The sequence below is a fragment of the Thermobia domestica genome, chromosome 15, assembly GCF_964235325.1.
Source record: "Thermobia domestica chromosome 15, izTheDome1.hap1.1, whole genome shotgun sequence".
Lineage (NCBI taxonomy): Eukaryota > Metazoa > Arthropoda > Insecta > Zygentoma > Lepismatidae > Thermobia > Thermobia domestica.
The window spans coordinates 141,274,053-141,301,270 of NC_137468.1; the positions used below are offsets into that span (position 1 = coordinate 141,274,053).

The following is a 27,218-nucleotide window of genomic DNA, read 5'->3' on the forward strand; positions in this document are numbered from 1 at the left end:
AATTATTTAAACCAAAAAAGCCGGGTTTAAACCAAAAAAACCTGGTTTTTTGTTTTTTTTCAATAAAAACCATGGTTTTTGCCAACCCTGGTTAGGACCTACCTTGAGCTGGATTTTTATCATATTACCGGTACTTTGATTTAAGAGCTCATTCTAGGGAAAAGAGGTTCAAAATTTGTTTTTAGAAAAAAGTATGTCACAGGCCCTCCAAGTTAAGAAGACGAAACCTCATGAAAAATAACTGAGCGTTTTTATAAATTCTCATTTTCTATAATTCCTTTCTTTATTAAAAGCGATGATTGAAATGAAGTGAAATGAAGTCTTTTATGTCCCATGGTTATGCCGGCTAGGCTAAAGAAGACTGTGATGATGAGAAATGAATAAAATGGTGGGAGGAAACGGGAGAACTCGAGAAAACCCAAGCACACGGTGTTTGTCCACCACAACCTAATTGAAAGCCATTTGGCACGAGCTGGAATCGAACAAATGACTCCATGCACCAGAGGTGAATGCCCTACCTTGAGCTGCTTTCTTTTATTATGACACTTTCATTAAAGGAAGTAGACATAGTTCAAAATTTCAGCCAAGATTACAGTATCTCATGTTCCCGTCAAGTTAGGAAAATGAAACTTGGTATATAAACTCATTAAATATAAGGATATATGTCATTTCTTGTTTTTGAAAATTTTCGTTTTAAGGAATGAAGGAGGGCTTTTTTTTTTTTTATTATTATTATTTCTTTCTTCACATTTAAATGGACATTGTCTGTTGTTTTTGATCACGTCACTGGGAAGCTCTTGAACAGTTTGACATGAGTTTTTGAACATAGTACCTATCTCAAGCTGATATTTTATTATGTAACTTTACTTGAAAGGGCGTATCATAAGTGGAAAGGGGGTAAGGGGCAGGGACGTACGCAAGGGGTGGGTCCTGGGGTCCGGACTCCCCTCGAAATTTCGACGCCTAATTTTAGAAATTTTAATATAAAATACCCTCATATTGCCTTTGGACCCGTCACAAAATAAATTCCTACGTACGCTACTGGTAAGGGGGAGAAAATTTCTTTCTACATGTGTCAGTTAATTACAAATTAATTCACTTTAAGAAGGAAATTACCAAAGATAATATATTCTCAACACTAACGGCATTCAGGTCGTTCAGCTCCCGAATTGTTGTTGTATATGTGGTAAATTATGTGACGTATAGTACAATTATCGTACTTTACAAAGGTTCTTTAATTGTAAAATCTATTGTAAGAAAGCAAATTGACAATTGGAAATAATAATAATAATAATAATAATAATAATAATAATAATAATAATCCATTTCCAACATTTCAGTTCTTCAATAAAGCCGTTTTTTACCTCTTGACTCCTGAACTTGAGGTACTATTTCAATATGTGGTTGACGTGTTTTTAGGGAAACTAAAGGAATCTTTGGTCAGGACGGCTGGCTCGAGAATCATATTCATTCGACATAAGCTTCGTAACTATGCATCCGGTGTTTCTTTCAACATGGATAAAAACATTAGTGCCGGACATTTTTACGCTTACATTTATCATATTGGAACTAACTAATAGGTGAACAGTTTACGAAAGTTCATTACTATTTGGAAATTTTAATACACGTCACTTTCCAACCGTTGAACATAAAAGCACAAAATACAACACATGGAGGCTTCTTGTTTCAATTAAACGAATACCTCATTATCTACTAGCACAAGTTCAGTGTGGCGAACATAAGATTGTGGACAATCGTTGGATGTACTAGTGCGAAGTTTGAAATATGGGCGTGTTCTGACACGATACGAACATCTTTTTCACTTGCAGGAATGAGTGGTGGAAAAGGGAATTAATTTCATAATTTTCTTTTGAGCTTTCGGACATACTAACGAACCTTGTTTATGGAAAGCTCAATGCCTCAAACAATACGAATATGTTCTTGACTGGTATAAATGCAGTATTAAAGATGCTACAGGAGGAAGGACGCAAAATATTATCCACTGTAACACGAAAAACCATTTGCCAGTTGTATATTAATGTGTGTATATATATATATATATATATATATATATATATATATAAAAATCCAGTGTTATTGGAATTGAGCGTCCCTTTCAGAAGTGAGGCTATATTAAACGTGGGCCTACAACTTACCGTGGAATCCGAACCACTTGAGTTCCTACCGGGAATAACACTTGAATCTTCCACGCCGAAGGCTCGTACGCTAACCATATAGCCACGAGGGAACTCTCCAGTATTACTAATAACGTCTGCTGGGTTAAACAGTATCACAGTATTTTTAACTTTTATTCGAGAATATACATCGATTTCTCTTTCTAATGAAGAATAAGAATGATGAACAGTTACTTATAACGAAACAATTTGTGTCCGTTGGAAAAAAAAAGTTAGTCAGGTCCTTTGTGTGTTATAAGAATATATTTTCTGTAGATATAAGTTTTGATCATTTTTAAGTTACTTTTTAAAATACAGTATCTAATAGTTGTTCTATGTTTTATAGAATATGGAGGTCCAAGTAAATGGAGAGGTTAAAAAAGAAGCTGTTGAGGTGCAGATACCAGTTCCTTGGGGACACGTAGCAGGTACGTGGAGATTTGTAAAATAATTTCGAAAAAGCATTTAAAACTATTTAGAGTCTTGTTTGAAGTAAATATGATCATGAGATTGAAGAAATTGCAGTTCTTACTGGAGATCATCCCAGCTTATTGATGCTTGTTTTACTTCACGTTTAAAATGATCCATACCTGGAGAACAAAATACTTTCGGCTGGGTCAAAACAATTGAAATGATTATTTGTAGACGCAATAATTAAGAGAGAACGAAAACAACATTAAATGGGCTCAAATATCGAGTAGTTCTCTGTACAAGATAGTTTTCTAACAGTTAAATTACTGTTCTGTTGTGCTTGGAACAGGGTTGGCAAAAACCATGGTTTTTATTGAAAAAAACAAAAAAGAAATTTTTTTTTGGTTTAAACCAGGCTTTTTTGGTTTAAATAATTTGCTCTATGTATTTACATCATATATGAACAGAAATAAGTGTGTTTCGAATTGGTGTTCTTGTGGAAGGGGTTACATAAGCTTAAAGCGGAATCAAAACCCCTTCTCGGCTTACATCAGAGAGAAATTGTCCTCCATTTGAATTCGAAACCGTGACTAATTAGCCACAAATGCGATACATCTGCCGAATCACTCACGAAGGACTCCTAATAAAAAATACCAAAAAAAGTTGTACTGATCTTTACATACTTGTTAATATGATTGTCAAAAGTCATTTCAGAAGGACAAAAAGATAAACAATTGCACAATTGAAACCATTATACAGAAGTACATATGGACAATTTCAAAGTAGTGCAGAGTACAATAAAACTGATTTAGTCCAAGTTAAAGAAATGCACGACTTAATTTGCATATGAGTAAGAAAAGTGAATAAAGATACGAATTATTTGAGTCCACTTTGGCTCTGACCCATTTATACATAAAGAGATAGCAAAGATAGTTCTGATTTCAATAAATGCCTCTCGTGGGGTTTCTATGACCCCGTCACCACCACCACCAAAAAAGTAGCCATTTCGATGTATTTTATCAACAGTAAACATTATTAAAACGAAACAATATTTAGAATTTTTCTTTGATTGCAATTGCATAACAATAATAACAAACTGAAACAAAATCACAAAAGAAGCATTCATAAACTGAATAAAAAAGTTGCTTTTGTAGTATAATCTCTTTGAGTAATGAATGGGGAATTTAGATATGAATCTAATATGAATAATATACGGGAGTTAAACGTGTTAACCCACAAGTGTGTGTTCATCAAGATTTTACGGACACTTACATTTTTACGAACATTTTTCGTTTTTTGGTTGAAACCAGTTTTTATTTTATTTTTTTTATTTTTATTTTTATTTATTTATTTTTAACCAGCCAATTCTGGCTTGGAAAGATTGATATATACTAGAGTATTAAATATGTGCATTTCATGAACTTAGGCACGATTTCACGTGTAAAATATGACTTCAGAATTTACTACATTGTGATATGTTCAAAACTTTACCATTAGACATAATTATAACAACATATCACCTCCTGATCCTTAACGATATTATTGAGCCAATATGAATAAACCAAAATAATTAACTCACTATCGCACAATATGTCGTTTATTAGAAAGTTCAGATCCTTAACGTGGGACAACTTAAAACATTATATCTTACGTTTCTATAATAAACAAGCAATCCGTCGTCAAGGTTACCAAAACCTTCCATTACATACATTAAAAGGTATCTATGACAACATTCAAAAAAACACAAAATCATAATTCTTCTTCTATCAAGATAGCTGGCTAGTGCATATAAAAATCAAGTATCGCCCAAAAATTTACAAGCTTAATACAAGAAAAATGATAATGATACAACGTATCGTTGTATAATGTCTAATCTCAAGAGTTAAATCTACGAGAATGGCATGTGTTCATTATTCTATGCTCTTTTGTATTTATGTATTTCCAGTTGTAATAGTTGCTTATACTTGTTACTTCATCACAATATCGAAAATTATCATTCTGTAAATGTTAGTAAAAAAAAAAAAAAAAAAAACGACAAGATTTCTGCGTGCGTTAGGAAAAGCACAACATGGGGTAGAGAATTAACCAGGTGAGAACAGAAAAGACAGAAGTGAAGCCCACAATGATGATGATATGTGGCGAAAGTGTCCCTACATCTGGATTGCGAGCAGCGTACCAGTTTAAGTTGGAAGATGTTTGTAAGTGGCAGTTATGTTGTTCCTTGTTAGTAGTGCTCACTTAATGTTGTCATGGTTCAGAAACGTGTTTAGATGTTTCTCTGAAATATAGAGCGGTGGGAAATAGGCCAAACACAGGCAGAATTATCTAGAGTTATAAGGATCCACAAAGGTATTGTATGCTGTTTATGGAATCATTCCAGGATAGGTGATATTACGAAAACCTGACCAAGGTTGTGCAAGGGCCATAAATCCACTATATGATAATTTGATAGTTATTAGGTCCTAACTACCATTCACCACTTCTACTTTACCTGCAGGTCAAAGGACTTCAGAACTAGCTGCAGCCACAAGGCCAATGTCGGAGAATTTACGAGATATCAATAGTATGGAGTTGTAAACAGTTTAGAATCCTTATGTCGTTGACTTCAGTGCAAGGAAGACTCGCTTGGAGTGGCGTCGTCAACACCGTTTTAGAGCTAGATTCAGTTCTCGCAAGTCCTTTGTAGATGAAGTTCCATGTTCAGTCAACAGACTGGTCCGCGACATGTATTTTTGTAAAAGTGCTACAATAATATTTGTTACGGGACAAAAAAAGATGAGGGGAAACCTGTCACAATGACCACGAACGCGAAAGAATTCTCATTGGTTCTGCATACATGTTGATAAAGAGGCAAATGAAGGAAACAAGTTAAGAAAAAAAAAGTGTTCTATGTGTAGGGTTAATTAGGCGACTTGACTCAAAAACAAAAGTGCAGCCAAATTTGGCCCCAATTTCATCTCCCCATGAATTTGCCTGAACGTGATTGCAATCGATAGCTTCCGGTGCGTAGAACACGCCTGTGAAGGAACCAGAGTGGTCAAACACCGTTCCTGAGAAATCGCGTTCCAAATGTGTGGGATGCCATGAAGTGGCACCAGCGTCGAGGTTAAGATCGACGTGGCACTTTATGAAACTCATTCAGAGACATCCACATCATCGGAAGCATTTTCAATGCGAAGAGAAACTTTGGACAATCGATGACCATGCATAACAAACTCATGATTGTGGCCGTAAGAGAAGTACCAAATAACGGTGACTACTGTAAATAACATCCTACTGTACGTGCCCCAGACTCGTACGTACAGTAATAGGCAATAATTCCCGCTCTACTTACCATCGCCTTGTCCGTCAGCACGAATATGTAGTGCTTGATTCGATTGCGATATCTCGACTTCATTTTTGCCTTAACCAGAATGGACTCCGCAACGTCGAAGTCGTTGAAATCAATCTGAACGCCAAGCCCGGCACGCGCTGTTTTTTTTTCTATTGGCCGATAAAGAAAACACCTTCATGGAATGCTGTGTGCTGTGCGTAGTAACTCAAAGCGTTGCACAGTTGGAATGGACTCACAAGTTATTTCATACAGCTCCTCCAATGACATTTGCGGGAGTCCCACACCTTTGGAACGCGATATCGCAGGAACGGTGCATGTGACCACTCTGGTTCCTTCACAGGCGTCTTCTACGCATCAGAATGTATTGCTTGCACTCAAGGTCGGGCAAATTCATGGGGAGATGAAATTGGGGCTCCAGACTAATGCTTTGTTGGCTGCACTCTTGAGATAAAACTTCTCAAGAAATTATATATATAAACAATGAAAGCATGATTTCAATATAAACCGTATCCATTTTAGCTTGGTTGTTGGAGTTTTAACGTCGCTTTTCAGCACAGAGATTGTATGAGGCTTGGATCTACGGTTAAAGATGTAATCCAAATCTCTGTAACTCTTCAGATGTCAAGACTTTTCCACTGGAAATAAAACCTGGAATCCATATGGAAATTGCTGTGTCCACTTTGCGAACCATGCAATACTGACATAACAAATTTTATTAGACTTCCGTTACTCATCATAATTTATGTACAAAATCATATTAACTAGAGGTGGCCAAAACTCCGGATTTCGGAAACATTCCGGAACTTTTCCGATTTTCTTTTCCGGACTCCGGAAAGTAAAAATTCCGGAATTCGCTTTCCCTAATATTATCCTACTTATGATATTTTCGACTCAATCTAATCATATAGTTTTTACCGTGGGCGGATCAAGAATTGATGTTCTTAACTTCTAGTGGCTTACAGCCCTGAAAGAACGCGATTTTCTAACTATCCGAATACTACAAGGTAACCAAATGCCATTTTTATGTCCCGTTTGATGAAGTACTCTAAGAGAGGAAACGAAGTGACCTACGTGTAGGAAAAGGAATGGAAGTTTGCCTTGCGCTAATACAGACACGTTGTGCACACACAGCAGATACAGCTCATCCCATGTGAAAGAGAAATAGAGGTATCGAAAAAGCTTGTTCGCGGCTATTCGTTATGTGACTTTAAGATAGGGGTGTCAGCTGCAATGTCGTCGAATGCTTCAGGCATTTGGGGAGGATACCGTGAACGAATCAATCACCAGGTTGTAGAAATTCAGGTCGGGAAATCTAAGCATTTAGTGATGAACTCCTCCGTGGGTGACCACAGTTATTGGATGATAGAGGTTATGAGGTTATTTTGAGCATAACGTCCCGTTCAGCAGCGAGGCTATATGAAACGTGAACCTACTGATTAACATGGAATCCGAACCACATGAGCTCCCGTCGGGAATCGACCCCGGGTCTCCGGTATTGGATGATAGACCCTGAAGGTAGCCATAGACGAGGACAGCAGTAAAATGTGGTAAACTTCAAGTAAGTGTTCTCGGGCAGTCAGCGAGGTGAAATTATTCATTTCCAACGTTTCGAATGTAGACATTGCATTCATCTTCGGGGATAATTGTGACGAGACCACAGTTGTATTGATTTGTATATATAGTAGCTATGTAGAGGTGTGACTATAAATAGAGGCCTGTGTGGTAAACTTTGCGAATGCTTTCAGGTTTTCGAGGAAACAGTCAATCTTCTTTCTGCACTGCACGGAAGGTGTACAAGTTGGGCAGGTGGGTACCCCCACCCTAAATCATCGGCTCGAATTCCCTTCTCTTTACGATTCTTCCTTATCGCCGTAATTCGGCCGCATATCGGCAGCCAACAAGAAGCAGCGAGTGACAGCCTGTTCGTCGTTACTCTCTCGGCACCGCAGCAACATATTTGATCAAGTACTCGTGAGTGACAAAAAGTTGGTTCAGTATGACACTCCCAAGCATACCAAACATTGATTGTCACTCAGTGGCCCTATGCCTTACACTTCAAAGGCACTTTTGCACCCACGCGAGATCATGCTTTATGTCCGGTGGACTAGTCGCCGAGTTGTGCATTACGAGCTCCTACATCATCACTGCGGACTTGTACTCACGGCAGTCGCAACGGGTGCAACATGCATTTCAGCAGGAGCCAGCGTTGGTTAATCGTAAGGTTGCGTTATACCTCTACGACGATGTAGGACCACACGTGACAAGGACAACTAGAAGTACAATTCAGCGACTTGGCTGGGAGACGGTCATCCATAATACTCGCCGGACCTAGCACCATGAAATAACTAACTACATATTGTATTCCCTGGACCCCCCCTTGGTAATTCTTTGATAATGAGACAAACCTGGGGTAAGCAGTCACAGACCTTGTTTTGTCCAAGACCCCAAAGTTTTATGGCCATGGTATTGCGCAGCTGTTAACACATTGATAAAGAGTACTGGAGACCGAATTCTGAGTACCAGTTGCTATATGTCTGTCTGTGTCTGATGATCATGAACAGCAAGAACCGTGTTGGTTACGCAATCTGCATATATTCGACAAGTTTTCTTTTACACCTTTACCTTTGTCAACAACAAACTTTTTCTAATATCGTGAATCATGGTTTTATCTTCTTGCTCTAGTTCTTTCCACCGTCTGTCACGTTCCTTAGAATACGATTTCGCCTCAAATGATTAACCCAATTTTAGTTTTCCTTTTCAATTAGGCCAACATTGTTCTTTTCTTCCGTCCATTTGGAACTCCTCCTCAGTGCTTTTCTGTTCGACCTAGATAACCTTTTCCATTTTCCACATCCATCCGATCATTTGACCTCGATTTTTTTGTAATGTCAGTGTTTCTGCTTCATTTAGTGTAATACTCCGTACGAAACATTTGACGAGTCTTTTGTACCGTTTTGTTTTCCACCGACTCACAAAATACTTTTTTAATCTTTTTTTCTAAAAGTGGCTTGCTTCCTACTTTTTTTTCCGTTCACATTGCAGACTTCACAAATAATACTACTAAATACCGAAATCTTTTCTAAGTTTTCGTCTTTAACTTTATATACTACAATTTATATTGTTCCAGTTAGCTTGTTTCCGTCTTGTAGTATTTATCTTCATTCGTATTCAGAAAGTTTCCTCAAGTTCCCTAGATGTTAGTTTTCAATTTTAATTCCACAATTAGAGCCATCATCTGCAGAGCGAATACACTTCACTCTTCTGCCTCCTATCATAATAACATCGTACCTTGCCCTCCCCGCTGGTCTAATGGCTAGCTTGAGTGAGTTTTGTGCACGTGGTCGACGGTTTCGATTTCCGTTGGGAAAGCACAAAATAATAATAATAATAATAATAATAATAATAATAATAATAATAATAATAATAATAAATAAAATAAATAAAAAATAAAAAAATAAAAATAAAAAAACTTCCATTAATCATCTGACCATATAAAGAGCTTAACTACAGGACGCTAAACTTTTTTTTAATCATTTCATTTCACCATTCTTCCTAGTCATGTTTTCTCTAAAAACAAAACTTGTGAAGTATGAAGGTTTGGTGAAAATATGAATATATATTTGCTTTTATATTTGCATTGGATTCTATTATTTTTTAAAAAGACGAAACCTGTTGAGTTAGAATACTGAAGAATTTTTATAAAAATCGATTATGTAGTCATTCATTATCTTTTTTTTTTTATGCATTTTAGATGTAATATGTAAACTTTTTTTCAGTCATTTAAAAAATCAAGCGTGGATGGACGTATGTGTATTTTCATATAGAATTGCTGTACATTTTGTATTACGGGGCAATTGGTTCAGTCTTTTTGATTCGATGTTTCTGTTTTATTTATAGCTAAACTGTGGGGTCCACAAAATGTGCAACCTATCATAGGGCTTCATGGGTGGCAGGACAATGCTGGGACCTTCGATAGATTAGCACAACTTCTGCCAAATAACATGAGCCTGCTCTCTGTTGATTTCCCAGGACATGGATTGTCTTCACATTACCCGAAAGGTCAGTTTTATTATCTTTATTGGGACAATGTCGCTGTGGTTCGACGTATTGTTAAACATTTTAAATGGAACAAAGTGACAATACTTGGACACTCTTTGGGAGGAGCTGTTGGGTTTCTGTATGCTGCCTCATTCCCAGATGAAGTGGACAAACTAATCTGCCTAGACATTGCGGGGCCTGTTGTTATTCCGGATTCACAAATTGTGGCACGCACAGGGACTACAATCGATAAAGTCCTGGAATATGAAGAAGAGCTAGATGAAGAGAAGAAAATGCCGTCCTATTCCTATGACAAGATGTTGGATCTTCTTTTAAAGGCTTACAAAGATTCTTTGACTAAAGAATCCGCAGAAATTCTGCTCCAAAGAGGGAAAGTGAAATGTGCGAACGGAGAAGGCTATCACTTCGGGCGAGATGTTCGACTAAAATTATTTGGTTTAGGCCATATGCCACTGGAAACAGTTCTAGAATTCGCATCCAATATAAAATGTGATGTGATGAATATCAGAGCGAATCCCGGTGCTATTTTTGACAAAGTAGGCTATTATGATACCATTTTGGAACGAATCAAGGCATCTGCTACTCACTTCGTATTTCATGAAGTCAACGGAAGCCATCACGTCCATTTAAATGAACCAGAAAAAGTTGTTGATCACTTAATTGATTTTGTGAGCGGGCGTATACGTAATCGTTAATAGTACGAAAATAATTAGGATATGATATTTATTAAAATTATCGTTGTTGATTCTTTTTATGTTGAGCTTGTGTATGTTACTTATAAAGCACAAAGCTGGGTCTTTGTGACTGTTATTAAAGTGAAAAACAATGAAATATCTGTAAACGTTGGTATTCTTGTTGTTAGGCCTAGTTGAACATATTAACTGTTATGAATTTATTATATATGTATGTATTCGTAATTGTATTTATATTGAAAGGAAATTCCGTTTTTTCACTGTATATTTTTTATTTATGTAAATTAATTTTGTGAAATCAACGTTAAGATAGCGGAGTACTTCAGTAATTGATCTAAATCGGAGGAAATTCATACTTATAACATTTTGGAATACTAAAATGTCTGAAATTTAAATTTTATATCGAGTTCATGTGTTAAAATATCGTATTACATATTATATAGTATTGAATCTGTTCCGACATTTTGTTCAAGAAATCGTACTTTTTTGGAATTTTGTCATTATCGTACTTTTTTTTTTTTTTCATTTCATTATAGTAGCTAACACATTCAATGCTATAGCACAGAAACATGTAGAAAACTTACCTTTAAGCAATATAAATTTCCTATGTTCTGACTGACTTTTAGTTTTAATTATATCGAAAGACGTCAAATTTTCGTCAGAGTATTAGGAGATTTATAAATGCCTAATTGTTATTTTATTTTGTATCTGCAACGAGTTTAAATATAGTATTTGTAATTTAAAATTTATACAAACTGTGTCAGTAGTACCAAAATTGATAAAAAATGTATTGAGCATCATGAGATCTTTTTTAATGGAACTTCAATGCATTATGCAACTGTTTATAAAACTGGGCATGCTAAACAGTTGAGCCTGCGTTAAGAACAAATAAGAATCATTGTGTTCTGTGGTGGATGGAACAATACTGGCGAAAAGTAAATACATATATAAAATACCAGTAATAGTACGGTTAATGAATTTCATTATATACATATTTTCAGTTGAAAGTAAATGGTTTTCCTCCGAAAATTAATTAATCTTGCAAACTGAATAATGATTTCATCATTCTTTTGTCTTCCTGGCCTATTTAAATACCACAGTATCAAATGTGATATCAGATTTTTTAAGAAGGTGTTTCCTTATTATGAAGGAAGTGGTTTTCCTTATTTACAGCGGAAAGGAATTGCCACACGCGTTTGATGTACGTACTGATAAGAATTATTTCAGCCCAGTTTATTCTTGTAATTTTTATAGCAATTTTATGCTGTTAAATAATAATTCATACTACTCCCGGATATATTTTCTTTGCTAGTGTTTTGAAAAGTGATCCATTCTTGTATTAGTTTTTCTTTTTTAAATTTATTAATTTATTTTGATAGTTCATTGCTCTCCTCATTTGCTAATATATATATTTATTCTTGGCCTATTTTTATGTTATCGTTACATGTATATGGTCAGTATACGTAGCAATTTTATCATTTAATCTGTATACTTTGTGAAGTATACAGCTTAATTATTTATACTGTTCTATACTGTCAACAATTCCAAATTAAGTATCCACTATAGAACAGATTTTATTGTATCTTTGGGGCAGAAGCGTTTTCCATATCAATTAGAAATGCAGGGAAAGCGTGATATCAAAGGTGGTATATATTGCATTTTGACAGTATAGTATGAATGTGAAGATTTCAGGGCTCGGGGGGAGGACGAATTCCCCCTCGGAGTCACGAAAACCTCCCGGGGCCACATATCCGATTGTGTTCGATGTGTATTCTTAGTATTTTTGTAATACTACTTGTCATCCCCCTCCCCCCCGGCGGGAGCTCATGTGGTTCGGATTCCACGTTAATCAGTAAGTCCCGTTTCATATAGCCTTGCTGCTGAAAGGGACGTTAAACTCAAAATCAACTCAACTCATTCCCCCCCCCCTGGATAAAATAATCTGATATTATCACTGTAATATGGTGAGTTATTCTACAAGTCAAAACGAGCGTGGTTATTTTTCCACGAAAAAAGACTTTTGGTATTTATACGATGTTTTGAAAATGCAAATTTCAACTTGTTCATTTGATAGTCGCGTGGTGTAGTTCCTAACTTCAGTTGTTGAAGCCCAACAGTGAAAGTTCGGGTGAATACGAGCTTCCTTAGATTTGTAGCAAATAGAGTTAGTTAGTAAGTTTAAAATTCAAAACATGTCATTACAACATATTGTAATTTCTTTTGTCATCCTTATGTCAGAAATATAAACACCCTAACATGTGACGTCCATTTATTTTATAGGATGGCTGGTTTGAGTACTGAATAGATTAATGAGCTTCCAATTAGCATAATATATGCATACAAGTTGAGTTGAGTTCTTATGTATTGCGTTTTTATGCAATACCGAGGTTATCAATGGGGAGTCCTACTATTAAACTAGACTCCGAATCAGGACCAAAGATTGAACCGGTGAAGTTGGCTGATGCATGGACAATCATGCAACATCAATCCTCACAGTATGTCATTTCCCCACCACACTTATTTCGCTTCCAAGAGCGATGAATTACATGACCATATCACCAACTCCAGCGTATGGATACGAAGATAATAATTGCTTAATTTTTTTTAAAAAAAAAATTTCGTATGAATGTCGTACGAAATCAGCATTTAAGAACTTTGGCGTAACAATATTTTGTAAGGATATTAATGAAAGGAGGAAACAACAGATTGAAACTTATTTTTACACACCAAATCCTCTGTGTGATTTCAATAACTTATAAAGAATGAAAAAGCGATTTGACTGGACCGGAACTGGAACCCTGGATATGAAGTATACCGTGCCGATGCGTTAACCACTACGCCATCCAGTCTTCTGTCCAGAACCGCCAAACACTCTCTTACTCCTGCAGTCAGTGCTCTCCACTCAGTCTGGCCTGGTCCCAAAGTGGTCTGGGTGAAGAATACCGAGTGCAGTCGTGGGAGAGTGCTTGGCTGTTAAGCGGACTGAGTGACGTAGTGGTTAACGCATTGGCACGGTATGTTGGAGATCCTGGATTCAAGTTTCGGTCCAGTCAAATCGCTTTTTCACTCTGTAAGTTTGCTGTTGTAGTTTAATCGTCTCTGTAAAGAATAATATACAGGTTCTTCCGCAATTGTTATTTACTGTATGTAAGGATCAGTAGAAATGGGTTTCGCTGTTGCATTATAATCTGTGTAATAGGTGGGGAAATAGAAAAAGCTGTGTAGACGATGTTGAAGAAAGTCGTACTTTCATTAGCCAGTAATATCTAATCTTAAGAGTGGTTTGCAGCAAGGAATTCGTTTATTATGATGAAGTTATAATCACTAGCGTATGTTTTTTCTCCTTTATTTTTTTATTTTTTTAAAAATACATATTGCGAGACTTGTTGGAAACTTTTTGTATTTCAACTTCACATAGATTATATGTCTTGTTTTTATGAGTTCAGCTCCTAAGTGTCATAACAAATTTTGAACATAATAAAAGCAGAAATGTGGACCCGAGTCGTAAGAACTACTTGAAAAGCTTTAATTCATTGTGCAGCGTGTTCGAAATCATAGCTTTATTCTTGAATTAGTTCATGTATACATAATTTATATTTTCAGTTGATTGTTATTGTGTCCGTACCTATTCTGTTAAATTTTGATGTACTGCATTCGACATTTGATGTATACTTGTAAATCATTTTGATTGTTCTTTCCATAAGTACAAAGCTTTTCGTTCATTGAGCGTTTCATAGTCAAGAAACTACCCCCTATGCGTTTTTTCATTACTTCAAAATTTCACTCCAACTACGTCTTTAATTTATATTGTTATGGAGCAAGTGCTTACGTACTTATACGCATTATTGCTAGAGACACGATTTTTTGGTGACACGTGAAATGTATCAGCTTTGTACGAAAATGTTGTGTACAATATATAATTTTTCACTATTTGTTACGCCATATAACGCTCGCGATTAAACGTGAAATTCTGTCGAATTAGCGAAATTTGCAACCTCGATATTCCACGAAATTTACGCAAAAGTGACAATTTTTCGACGCTTTTACGATTTATTCATTACCATTATTTGGAAATTACTAGCAATGTGATGAAAATTTCCATTTTTGAGAAAATAGACCACCATAAATTTTTGAAATTTTACACGCAGTTAAAAAATGAGCTCCAAACGGTATTTACTGCTGAAGTGGGTGGTGTGGAAGCAGTGTGGCGGGGTATGTTAGATGAGCATTCAGAAATCGCTGGAAAGTGTCTCCAACTAATGTACATGTCAGTTTCGAATGTTGATGTGGAGAGGGCTCTCTCTTCTTATAATGGCATACTTATCGACAAAAGAACAAATTTAACGCCAGAAAACATTAAAACAATGCTTACGTGTTACTTGTATAAGTAAACTCTGAAATTAAGGTGAAATGAATGGAAATTAAGGTGAAATAAAAGGTAACTAATTGTAATTGCCAAGGAAAGTAATGTTCTTACATTGAATTTTTATTCACCGATTTCATCCCGCTTTACGCATATTTTTATAACGAAATTACGAATTCTTATTTACCACAAAATCGTGTCTGTAATTATTGCAAACATTAACTAGAGTTGATCTTGGTGATTTTATGTAGCGATACCCGGTGCCTCCTGTCGTTTTCTTGTATTTATTTTTGAAATACGTATAAAAGTGCTTACTTATGTATTAGTAAACACTTTAGATAGAAGTTTATTTCTTAATTGTTTTGTTAGAATGGTATATAACACGATAGCAGAAATTGACGTCATATGATGGAAGAAGTTTGATATCCTGTGAATAAATATTGAATTGCATCTTGTAATTCCACAGAGAAATACCTATTTAAGTATACAGTGGTCAATTGGTTAGACAGCATAAGCTTTTAAGTGTCTTCTTTCGTGAGAAATTTTGCTAATTAAGAAATATTAATATGAATAGGTTTTCGATTTGTTTCAAATTGATTTTAATAACATTAACTTCAGTTTGATTTACAGCAAGAATGTGATCAATGTTATATTGTCCTACTACCTTATATATATATATATATATATATATGTACATAAACCATTGAGAACCTGTTGTGTAGAATCAATAGAAATTACACTTAGCTCTCATAGTAATCCGTGACATGTTCTCGAAGTTACGATATTAACTAAGCACCATGACAGCTAACCAAAGTAGACTACAATATTTCTCGTGTCATTGGCTGGCGGAGTTCAACAGTGACTTTTGACTCATTTTAATGTCACTTATTTCTTCGAATAGTGATTGATCCATAAAAAATTGAAATCCATGATAATAATCAAGATGCGCGAGGTGTGTGTGTAGAACTTCTCAAATCTTGAGGGCAATATAGTAAAGACAGGTTACTAAAATGTATAACCAAATAACTCAAATATTTTTTCATTGAATCAAATTGAGATGGTGTGAAAATCTTTAGAATAAATCTTGTGTAACGCATTCATATTGAATTTTAATAATTTGTCCACAATCTGATAAATATGCATATCATTTTTACTTATTATTAAGAATTTTATGTATTTGAATATTATCTGGAAATTACTTTTGTGGGAATGATACAGTTTATTATAATTCCAGTAATGGTATAAGCATATGAAATAAAACTTTTCATATTGTGATATATTAATAAATATGCTGTAGTGGACATTTGTCAATTTTTTGAGTCAATGAGACTGAACGTTAAATATACAAGAATATTATTGTTTTATCAGGATTTGTAATCTGGAGTTATTTACTTAAACTCATTGTCATACGACTATCTTTACTATGAGCTCCCTCTTGGCTAAGCGGTTAGCGTGCGCACCTTTGGCGTGAGAAATCCGGGCTCGGTTCCCGACGGGAGCTTATGCGGTTCGGATCCCACGTTAAGCTGTGGGTACACGTATCATATAGCCTGGCTGCTGAAACTAAAAATTAAATCAAATCAAAATACTATCATTCACTACCATCTTCCTGCACGATCCAATATTTCATTAAATTGTATTCGTTTGTATTTATTTTTCTAATTAAATAACATGTACATAAACAGAACAATCCTAAAGCAAATCACATAGTAGAATTAACTTTATATACAAATCAATTTCTTCTTCTTCAAGCATAATAAAATCAGATAACATAAAGAAATGTGTTTTAAAGAGCATTCGTTTAATTTATTCAGAATGTTAATTTATGTAAGATATTTATTTCTATGGTCATATTTATAAAAATATGATCGTAGAAATTTTTTGTTTGTGACAAGAATTTTAAGTGAACAAATATGCTATTGTAAAGGATATGTAACTGTTATATATTAAAAGTATAATTTCCTATTTCTTGTTTTTCTTTCTTCAGTACAGGACACTATCTTTTCTTTCATGAATATTTCATTAGTACCGTATGAAATATGCTGAGCAGTATCAAATTTAAATAATATGTAAAGAGAATCAGAATAATTATGTGTCCAGAAAAAAATGAGTTAACTTGTGGAAAAATTAAAATACAGATTTGGCAATAAAACCGATATTCAAAACAAAAAATTTTCAGGAAATTTTTATGGTGTTCGTCACTTATTGTCAATTACTTTATCAAACGACCCCAGTTATAGAGAAGTGGATCAGTGCAGTAAATCGAGTGTGAAGTTCTGAAATAATTTTACAAAACAGAGGACTGTGCCTCTGCTGCTGAACAAGAATATTGGCGTTTATTTATTTATTTATTTATTCATCTTGGGAGCCATGATCCAATTTCATCTGAACATGCAACTAATATGGGTAAAAAGTTTTCAAGCTATGGGAAGCGTTATAAGGAAAAACGTACGTAAGCTGGAATTATTCCATTAGAATAAACTATATATGAAGTGAATATTTAATACAAAGCCCAAAATGTTTTGTGAGACTAACTCTTTCAGCAAAAGGGATTGCAAGTCATAGGGTGCATACAATCTTGCAGTCGATTTAGTTACAATAGTGCTGGAGCTTAATGAAATTTCTTATTATTATACATTTCTTTGTACTATAAACTATGATAATTAGGGGCCGCTGTGGCTCAGTAATAGAGCGTTCATCTCTGGTGCATGGAGCCTTTGGTTCGATCCCAGCTCGCGCCAAGTAAGCTTTGTGGTGGACAAACACCATGTGCGTGTGTTTTCTCGGGGTTCTCACTTTTTCATTCATTTCTCATCATCATTGCGCGTTTAGCCTAATCGGCATAAGCGTGGGACGCAAAACTCAAAGATCTGTAATAAATAAATCTGATAGTACTTGCAGCATTATTTTATTTCTTCATTACCCAGGTTTTAATAAAACAGTACATTGAAATTATTATAAAAGCTATGTTACTTACATATGCACAAAGTTGCCAGTTTAGTATTGAAGTTAGCTTCTACTATTCTCTACTCTGCGGTTTTTCGTAAAATTATTGGGTTCTAGTGAAGCTTCTTTGAGGTTTATTGCTTAGAGTTGAACTTAGAGACGCGAAAGTGAATTCACCTCCATATATATATATATATATATATCCTTCTTCTAAGCCTGTTTTCCCGTTAGCTGAGACCGGCTTTTCGCATCTCTGTCCTCCACCTGTTTCTGTCGTGTTTCATATCCGTGTCTTGTTGTGACGCCATACTGCATCATATCGTTCTTAACATAATTTCTCCCTTCTTCTGTGGGTGGCCTCGGGCTCGTTTCCCACTCAGTGAGCTATGTATTCAAAGGTTTTCTTACATGTCCAAACCATCTCAGTCTACTTTCTTGCACTTTTTCTACTACTGATTTTACGTTTACTATTCCCTGGATCACTTCAATCTTAATTTTGTCCTCCGCAACATGAAACTTCTTTTCCTCTCTCTCTTAGGTTATAAACTTTTCCTTGGTACTATAAACAAGATGTATTGGTACCATACGGTCCGTATTGTTACCCTAGGTCACAAATGCTCCTACCGCTTCTCTATTTTGCCCAACTGCTGCTAATTCTGCTGTTAAGGGTACATAGACAGATACAGTTTAATGGAAACACATAGTTGAAAACATGTCAGATGTCGTATTGACAACGGGTCACAGAGCCGGGGTATTATGTTCGGGCAAACTCGGTACTTTGAGTAGTAGTAGAATGGTAGTGTGAAATGAACTGAACAGACGGTGATAGTGTAAAATAGGCGACCTCTCATATTGGCGCTTGGTTATGGATACGAGAGAGGCGAAAGTGGTTGCGAGAAACAGTGTCCAAGATGACGGGAAACCATATCGGTGAAGAGGACCAGTGGTCGAAAGAAAACGGCCAATGACAGGTCTTACGATGATTAAAGCGGATTGTCACTCAGAACCGTCGTGCGACTGGTGGAGGAACTCGAGCAGCAGCCCCCATCGCCTGTGTCAAGAATCACAGTCCATCCCGAGTTACATGGCATGGATATGTAGGGTCAGGTTGCACGAGCAAGGGTGGTGATAAGGGACCAGAAAATTCTGGTTTGTCCCACCGGAGTTGTATTGTAACATGTAGTTTATTTCATTTAATTATTTTGAGAAGCTTAAATAATAAAACATTATACCAGAGGCTTTAAATGAAATTGAGCAGTACTTTCCTTTGCAAAGATTGGCCAGGTACATTTTCAAAGAGAGTTTAAAAATTTGAAGAGAGTTTAAAAATTTGTATTGAATAGCATTTGTCAGTTCAGCACAACAATATTTAGCCTTTCTACATGTGTACAAAACTTCATACCCAACCCTAAATTTTCTCTTTTGTCAATAGTTCTCAAATAAGTAGAGCAATCTGAAAAAAATATTCGGCTACTTACAGATAACATTTTCTCTAAGCGGAAGAAACCACTCGAATTGTTATATTCGTCCCGAATTTATTGATAAAATTGTGTATGTGCTTTAGCTGAAGTACTAAAACCTAGTTATAAAATTTGTTAAGTTACGCAATGTCCTGTACATACACTATAATTCAAGTGTCGAAATTCTCAAATATGAGCAGTCTTGTATCACGAGTTGAACATTAATCAAACAGTTTCAGTGTGCGCTGACACCTTTGTCGGTGACTTCTGAATGCTATTAAACTGAGAGACATGTGAAGATATTTTTCTTTTGTATGGAACCTTTCTGTGCGAATATTTTACGTCTCAAAGTTACAATAAACTGGGCTTCTTGGAGAAAGTACGATGCATAACTTTAAGGTTTTAATATGGTGTTGTGCTAGTTGTATTTAATTATTTTTCTAATTGATGAATTACCCGGAATAAGGCTCAAAGAGAACTGTGGTATACTTTCATAACCAGCAATGTTCAACTCAGAGTTCGCCAGTATTCTAGTGCCATATCTTGGGCCATGAGAAACGCTGCTTTCAGTGTATATCACTTATATTCTGTACATGATTCCACTGGTAACTCATAAATTTTCAAAATAGTCCATACAGTGTTATTCTGTGGAATGCTTAAATTGTAATTCAATTAGAATCTTTTAAAAAAAAAAAGTCAAAAGTATAAAGTATATATAAACTTTGTCTTTTCAGTTGACACTGAAGTTCAGCTACTTCATTGTACAGTCCACAGCAAAAAACCTGCAACATGAGCATGTAGGTTAATGTGAAAGTACGCCTAACAGCGCAGGGAATCAACATAACGTCTAAATGGCACGAATCACGCCAGGAGAAACCTTGGCGTCCTCCCCTGCACACTTATTTTGGAGCAAAAGACTTCGTCGTTTCACAGTAAACTTACATGCCCATGTTGCAGGTGTTTTGCTGCGGACTGTACAGATACGATTATACATATTTAAGGTGTAACCTATAGTGTTTATCAGTAATGTTTCGAAATTCTTGTTAACAAAGCTTGAGAGAGAATTGTATTTACAGAAGTCAGGAAGTCTATATAAAAGTTGCAACCGGCTTCATTCCTGAGTGGCAAGTCTCACAATATGTGGAAAAACAAACGTGGAGAGCATAAATACAAATGACTTTTGTGAGGAATTTAGTTATATATATATATAAAATTCAATCATATCGAAATTAGACCTATTACTGACATAGCGGAAGAGAATTTCTTTAACAGATATTTATCAAATTTAAAATTCGAATACGGAATATTTCAAACTTTCTGAATTAAGATGCTCTATAGTGCTTCCTCCAAACTCACTACTGTTTGCTCTATGGGTGCCAAAATGTATTTTCGTATATATTATGAAACTTACAAGTCAGAAACGAAGCTGAGTGTTTTCATAGACACATCTGTGTTTACTGTGTTAATAGACACAACTATACAAACATCAAAATCTTGAAAGTGTTTTCATACATGTAGGAATTTCGAATATACACTGTTAATATGATTCATTCGTAATGGCAACAATACTGGTTATTAATACCACACTTTTCTGCGTATATTTGGTTATTAATGAATATCCAATCCAGTTATTTAAGTTATTTTTCAGAGTTTTCAAGGAAGTTATTAATAATTGGTGCTACTCTTTCAGGGTTATTTAAGTGCACGTGGTGAGTACCTTCGACTTCATGAAACTCGAATCTACAAGCGGATTTTTCAATCACATGCAAGGTCTCGTAATAATATTCTGGGTTTTCAAACCTCATTCCAGGACGTGCTAGGATATTGAGCACCGCACAAGTTATCCTTGATGCCAATATCATATACATATCGTGCGATAACAATGGTAACATGAATACTTTCAACCTTGGATCACGAGATAAATAATATTTGTCTTCGGTATCTGAACACTTCAAAATTCCTCTTCGTAACAATATTTTGCAAGCTTCTCTACTAGGAGACTCAAAACTTCCTTTATACGTGAGTTCGACAAGTTCATCGTATGTATAAGCAGGCGGTTCTCCTTTCTGCAGTTTCTCCGATAAACTGAGAAATTTGTCGCTCTCAGTTCCAATCCTTTTCGCATATTTCGAGCTGATCGACGGTAGTTTTACCAAATCTATTTGAATTAATAATTCCACATACTGTGGAAAAAGCGAAGCGTACATAAAACCATAATTACTACCCATTGAATGTCCAAGTATGCACACTTTATCCCATTTGAAGTAATCTTGAATCCTACGAATTAAGTCAGCACCATGTCCTGTATAAGTGTGTCCGGGAGGATAATGTGACGACATGCCATGCCCTGGACAATCGATGGCCAGTAACCCTGTCGAGGGCGAAAGGAGAGGTGCCAGGGTATCAAACGTACCACAATTATCCTGCCAGCCGTGGATACCCAGCAGAGGCTGGACATCCGTTGGTTCCCACCATTTGGCTAGAAAAAAATTAAAATATATACATTTACATATTGTAAGATTTTGAAAATTGTTTAATCTATTATATAAATTGTTTTATGCTATTATATAAAAAACTGGAAGTCACTCACTCGTTATCACCCAAGGCTATATTATTATAAATAGAAACGTGAAATTTGGACAGGAAATTTAGTTTTGTCATGAAAATAAGGGATAAGGAAGACATTTTTTTTTGGCCAATGGCGGCGATTGGACGTTAAAAGTGGGGGGGGGGGCAAGACATGATTCGAATGTTTGTATATCAATGTTAGTTTACCTCGTTGATGCTAATACTTTTTTTGACGAAAGGTTGTATAACTAATAGGATACTGTCTTCAGTTAAAATACTGTATATTCTATTTCATATTTTAAGTAAATTGACAAGAGCAACGAAAGTAGATACTAGCTCTTTGTATTCTTAAACAACGAAAGTGTAAGAAGAGATTTGATTTCTTGCCCATGAACATCTTAAAATGCTGTCTGGAAAATTGCGAGATCAGATTATTTAATAACAAACGTGCAAAACAAATAAATAGAAAGGATAATACAGGGTTAACCTAAAAGAATAAACAAGTTGTACTATGTATTTTTTTCTTTTTTTGAGCTAAAAGCTTTTACCTGTGGTACATACATACATGAAGTTTTGCGGCTGACAGTTTTTCTTTTGTTTCAATGACGGGTGTGTGACGTAAGCGGCCCTGCCCTCGAACTTGACATTGACGTGGCTTGGAGGAATATGGCGAGTCAAGTTGAGAAGGCTGTGTTCTGGAATATGCCAAGACAAATTCAGTTACTGTAGTCCAACGTCATTTTAGGACAAAGTATGGGAAAGAACCACCCTACGACAGTCTATTTATGACTGGGTGCATAAATTTGAAGACACAGGTTGTCTGTGTAAGAAGAAATCCACGGGAAGACCTCCAGTGTCAAATGAAACAGTTGAGCGCGTTCGTGCGAGCTACACTCACAGCCCGAGGAAATCAACGACACGTGCAGAAAAGGAACTTGATATCTTTCAAAACACTGTCTGGAACGTTCTATGCAAACGTCTCAAGTTCTATCCATATCGACTGTAATTACTGCAAAGTCTCAGTGAAAGTGACAAACAGCAACGTTTAGAGTTTTGTGTGTTCGAACAAAATCTTTGTGAAGAAAAAGATGACCTCATTCAGCTGCTTACATTTGGGGACGAATCAACCTTTCACATTAGTGATGTCGTAAACAGAGCAGATTAGGGACTCCCCAAAGGTTAACGTGTTTTGTGCTGTATCGCCCAAAAAGGTGTATGGACCGTTCTTTTTCAACAAGAAACTGTTACTGGAAGAAAGTACCTGCACATGTTGCAACTTTGGTTGATGCCACAACTTAAAGAAGATAGTAACAATTTCATATTTGTGCAGGATGGAACCCCACCTCACTGGCGTTCCGATGTAAGGGGTTATCTTGACGAAGTTCTTCCTAGGTGGTGGATTGGCCGTTCAACTGATGAGAACATGGCTATGACTCAATGGCCACCACGAAGTCCAGACCTCAAATCGTGTGATTACTTTCTGTGAGGTTTCAGAAAAGATAAAGTGTATGCCCCCCCCTCCCTCAGTCTGACACAACTGAAAGAACGAATCAGAGATGCTATTGCATTGGGACAGTCAGACTTTGATGCCTATTTGCAAAGAAATACATTTGTTTAAAAAATTCTTGCTCGCTCCGCTTGCAACCAAAAATTTTTAATAACGGATACAACAACTTTTTAATCGTTAGTTAAAGAAAGTTATAATATACAATTTTTTAATGACGATATGATGATATACAAGGTAATGACTTATAGTATACGCAGGAGCGTTTTCAAAATCGGAAACGATCAAAGTCTGAAGTATGTGTTCATCGTTGTGATGGTGATGAGTTTGCTTAGTTAATCAAGCTTTTCTACGCAATTGCATTAATCACGTTGGTGAGAATGCAGGTATGAAAATGGGAGGAGTGAAGAGAGACGCAAGCTGCTGTTTGCGCGGGAATATTAAAAATGAACGTAAACAAGGGGAATAATAACATATCCGAAATCGTAGAGTACGCGCTAAAAGGTCAGAACTTAACCCAACAAAGTTGGTCTTTTTCAAAGAGTAATCACTACCAGTGATTTTTTTTTATTCCATTGACATATGAAATGCTTCCAGTTTAAAGGAATTTATTGGGATCATTTCTCCATCAACTAGTTGTATCGCCAAGATAGGTTTTCTGTGCATACATATCAGTTGTGCTTTGTTTTATCTATCTACATACAGATAAAACATAAACCTTCTGAATTTCTGCTATAGCTATTTCACGAAATATTTTTTATCGTAAAAGAACTAACTAACTCTATGGCCTATAGAACCCGGAGGCTCAATGCCGCGTTCATAAAACCTCTCCAATGACTTCTGTCCTTACCAGGGTTGGCAAAAACCATGGTTTTTATTGTAAACAGAAAACCAGGTTTTTTGGTTTAAAGAATTTGCTCTATGTATTTATATAACATATGGACAAAAATAAGCTTGTTTCGCCTTGGTGTTAGTATGCAATAACCGAGTTATGTTGAAAGAGGTCACATAAGTTTAAAGCGGAATCCAAACCGCATCTCGGCTTACATCCAAGAGAAATTGTCCTCCATTTGAACTCGAAACCGGGACTAATTGGCCACAAATGCGATACGTCTGCCGACTCACTCACGAAGGATTCCTGATAAAATTACGTTGGACTGATCTTTACATATTTGTTAATATAATGGTCAACAGTCATTTCAGAAGGACAAAAAGATAAACATTTGCACAAGTGGAACTATTATACAGAATTACATATGGACAATTTCAAAGTACTACAGAGTACAGAAGAACTAATTTAGTCCAAGTCAGTTCACTACGACTTTTATTAGTCCAAGTTAAAGAAATATAACGACTTCCTTTGCATATCAGTAAGAAAAATGAATAAAGATACGAATTTTTTGAGTCCACTTTGGCTCTGACCCATTTATACATAAATAGTTACCAAAGATTCTTGTGATTTCAATAATTGCCTCTCGTGGGGTTTGTATGACCCCCTCCCAAAAAAGTACGGCATTTCGATGTATATCAATAGTAAACATTATTATAACGAAACAATGTTTAGAATTTTCCTTTGGTTGCATAACAATAATAACAAACTATTAAAAAATCACAAAAGAAACACCCATAAAGTTAAATAGAAAAGGTTGCTTTTGTAATATAATCTCTTTGAGTAATGAATGGGGAATTTAGGTCTGAATATAGTATGAATAATATATGGGAGTGAAACGTGATAACTCACAAATGTGTGTTCATCAAGGTTTTACGAATAATTACACTTTTACGAACATTTTTCGTTTTTTTGGTTTAAACCAGTTTTTTTTTTAAACAGCTGGTTTAAATCACCTTGGTTTAAACCAGCCAACCCTGGTCCTTCCCAACTGAAATCAGTTTTACTTTGTATTCCTGTTTCTGTGAGATTGATCTTAATATTGTCCTTTAATCTGCATCTAGGCTCCCTAATGGAAGTTTTGGTGTTGGTGTTAGTATGCAACAGCCGGGTTATGCTGGAAGGGGTCACATAAGGAACACTCGAAACTTTGAAAATGTTCCTACTTTCTTTCATTCTCGCTACATGACCTGCCCACCTGACCCTCCTAGATTTGATAACTCCAACAATGTTTGGTAAAGGATGTAAATTATGCAGTTCCTCGTTATGAAGTTTCCGCCATTCCCGATTTTCGTTCCTCTTGGGTTCGAATATTCGTATCAGGATTTTGTTCTCAAATACTTTCAGTTTGCGTTCCCTTAAAGTAAGCGACCATGTTTCGCAACCATACAGAACAGCAGATATAATTATCATTTTATATATTTTAAGCTTCAAATTCCTAGACAGAATTCCCGACGACAAAAGAGTTTGAACTGAATAATAACACGAATTCCCTGCTTTCAGTCGACATTTAATTTCTTCATGAATATGATTTTGGTTTATCAATATTGATTCTAGATACTTGAAAGTATCCACTTTATCGAAAATATTATTTGATACTTTGACGTATCCATAATTTGCAGTATTACGATCTCAATAAATTTCCATTTATTTAGTTTTTTTCTGCATTTACTTCTAAACCTGTAGGCATTTAATAATGTCTTTGCATTTCTTTCTATTTTTCTCCTATCATCTCCTATCAGATTTACATTATCAGCATACGCCATAACCTGATATCTTTGATTTTCCTTATAGTGAACACTAGAATAAAGTCGAATAATAATGTCAACAATGCATCTCCTTGTTTCAGGTCATTTTCGATGAGGAAGCTCGTGGACAAGAATTCTCCTACTCGGACTTTACTTTGGGGTTCGTTTAATCACATCTTAATTAATCTAACTAGCTTTCGGTACTCAAAATTCTGCAAGAATGTTGTATAATATTTATCTCCTAATCTCCTAAATCGCGCTTCTCTCTTCTAAACATTTTGGAAGTTTCCCGTCTGATGCCCACGAAATTTAGTGTAGTTATATCGTCGGATGTTATAGTCAACGCTGTTTCGCCTATTTTCCCTTCTCCGTTACTTTGGTGCATTTCTGGTCAAATTTTTCCTACGTATTTTCGCGTGCTCCAATTTTTCTTTTGCTGAAATTATAATTCTATCCCTAATTGTAACCCAAGTATCCTCAACATTAGTGCTCTCAAAACTTTCTAAAAACGAGAATCTATTACACTTCAATCTGGAATTCCCCTCTTGCCTGGTTCTCCTCTAATTTCTTTAAACTAAATTTCTCCGTTTTCAGATGTTGAATATTCTCTTTATTCAACGATGATCTCACTCTCTCTCTCTCTCTCTCATTATCGCTGCTACCATTTAGTGATCAATGTCATAGTCGGGTCCTCTGAACGAGTGTACATCAATTATGCTAGACTTCCTTCTTCTATATACTAAAACGTGATCAATTTGATTGTGTGTTCTTCCATCTGGTGAGGTTCATGAACGTCGCGATGTGGGAATTTTGTACGCTTCACAATAAGAGTTTTGGATGTTCCAAAGTTCATGAAACTAACGCCGTTGACATTACTTTCCTTATAACCAGTTTGAAAATATCCTGTCGCTCTATCTTTGCACTGAAATCCTCTAATAAAATTTTCATACGTTGTCGCAGGGATTTGGTCGAATACTCGTGATACTTCTTAAAAAGTCTTTTAAATCGTTATTCTTATCTTCTGTTGAGGTAGGGCCAAAAGTAATTTTGTCAAGTATAACAAAAACTCA

The 27,218-nt window shown here is 35.7% G+C and overlaps 2 protein-coding genes across 6 annotated transcripts in view; one reads left to right on the forward strand and one right to left on the reverse strand.

The window, feature by feature from the left end:
• The window catches only part of LOC145671271 (putative serine hydrolase), an 83,176-nt gene extending 70,616 nt beyond the window's left edge, over positions 1 to 12,560 (forward strand). For all 4 annotated transcript variants that reach the window (XM_081740210.1, XM_081740208.1, XM_081740209.1 and 1 more), the window contains exons 2-3: positions 2,521 to 2,602; positions 9,817 to 12,560. In XM_081740210.1, coding sequence (XP_081596336.1) covers positions 2,524 to 2,602; positions 9,817 to 10,673 — 936 coding nt within the window. In that variant the 5' untranslated portion in view covers positions 2,521 to 2,523 and the 3' untranslated portion in view covers positions 10,674 to 12,560. The remainder of the gene's footprint in view (positions 1 to 2,520; positions 2,603 to 9,816) is intronic.
• Positions 12,561 to 16,956: 4,396 nt separating this feature from the next.
• The window catches only part of LOC145671270 (putative serine hydrolase), a 32,550-nt gene continuing 22,288 nt past the window's right edge, over positions 16,957 to 27,218 (reverse strand). For both annotated transcript variants that reach the window (XM_081740207.1, XM_081740206.1), the window contains exon 3: positions 16,957 to 21,918. In XM_081740207.1, the coding sequence (XP_081596333.1) occupies positions 21,077 to 21,918 (842 nt within the window). In that variant the 3' untranslated portion in view covers positions 16,957 to 21,076. The remainder of the gene's footprint in view (positions 21,919 to 27,218) is intronic.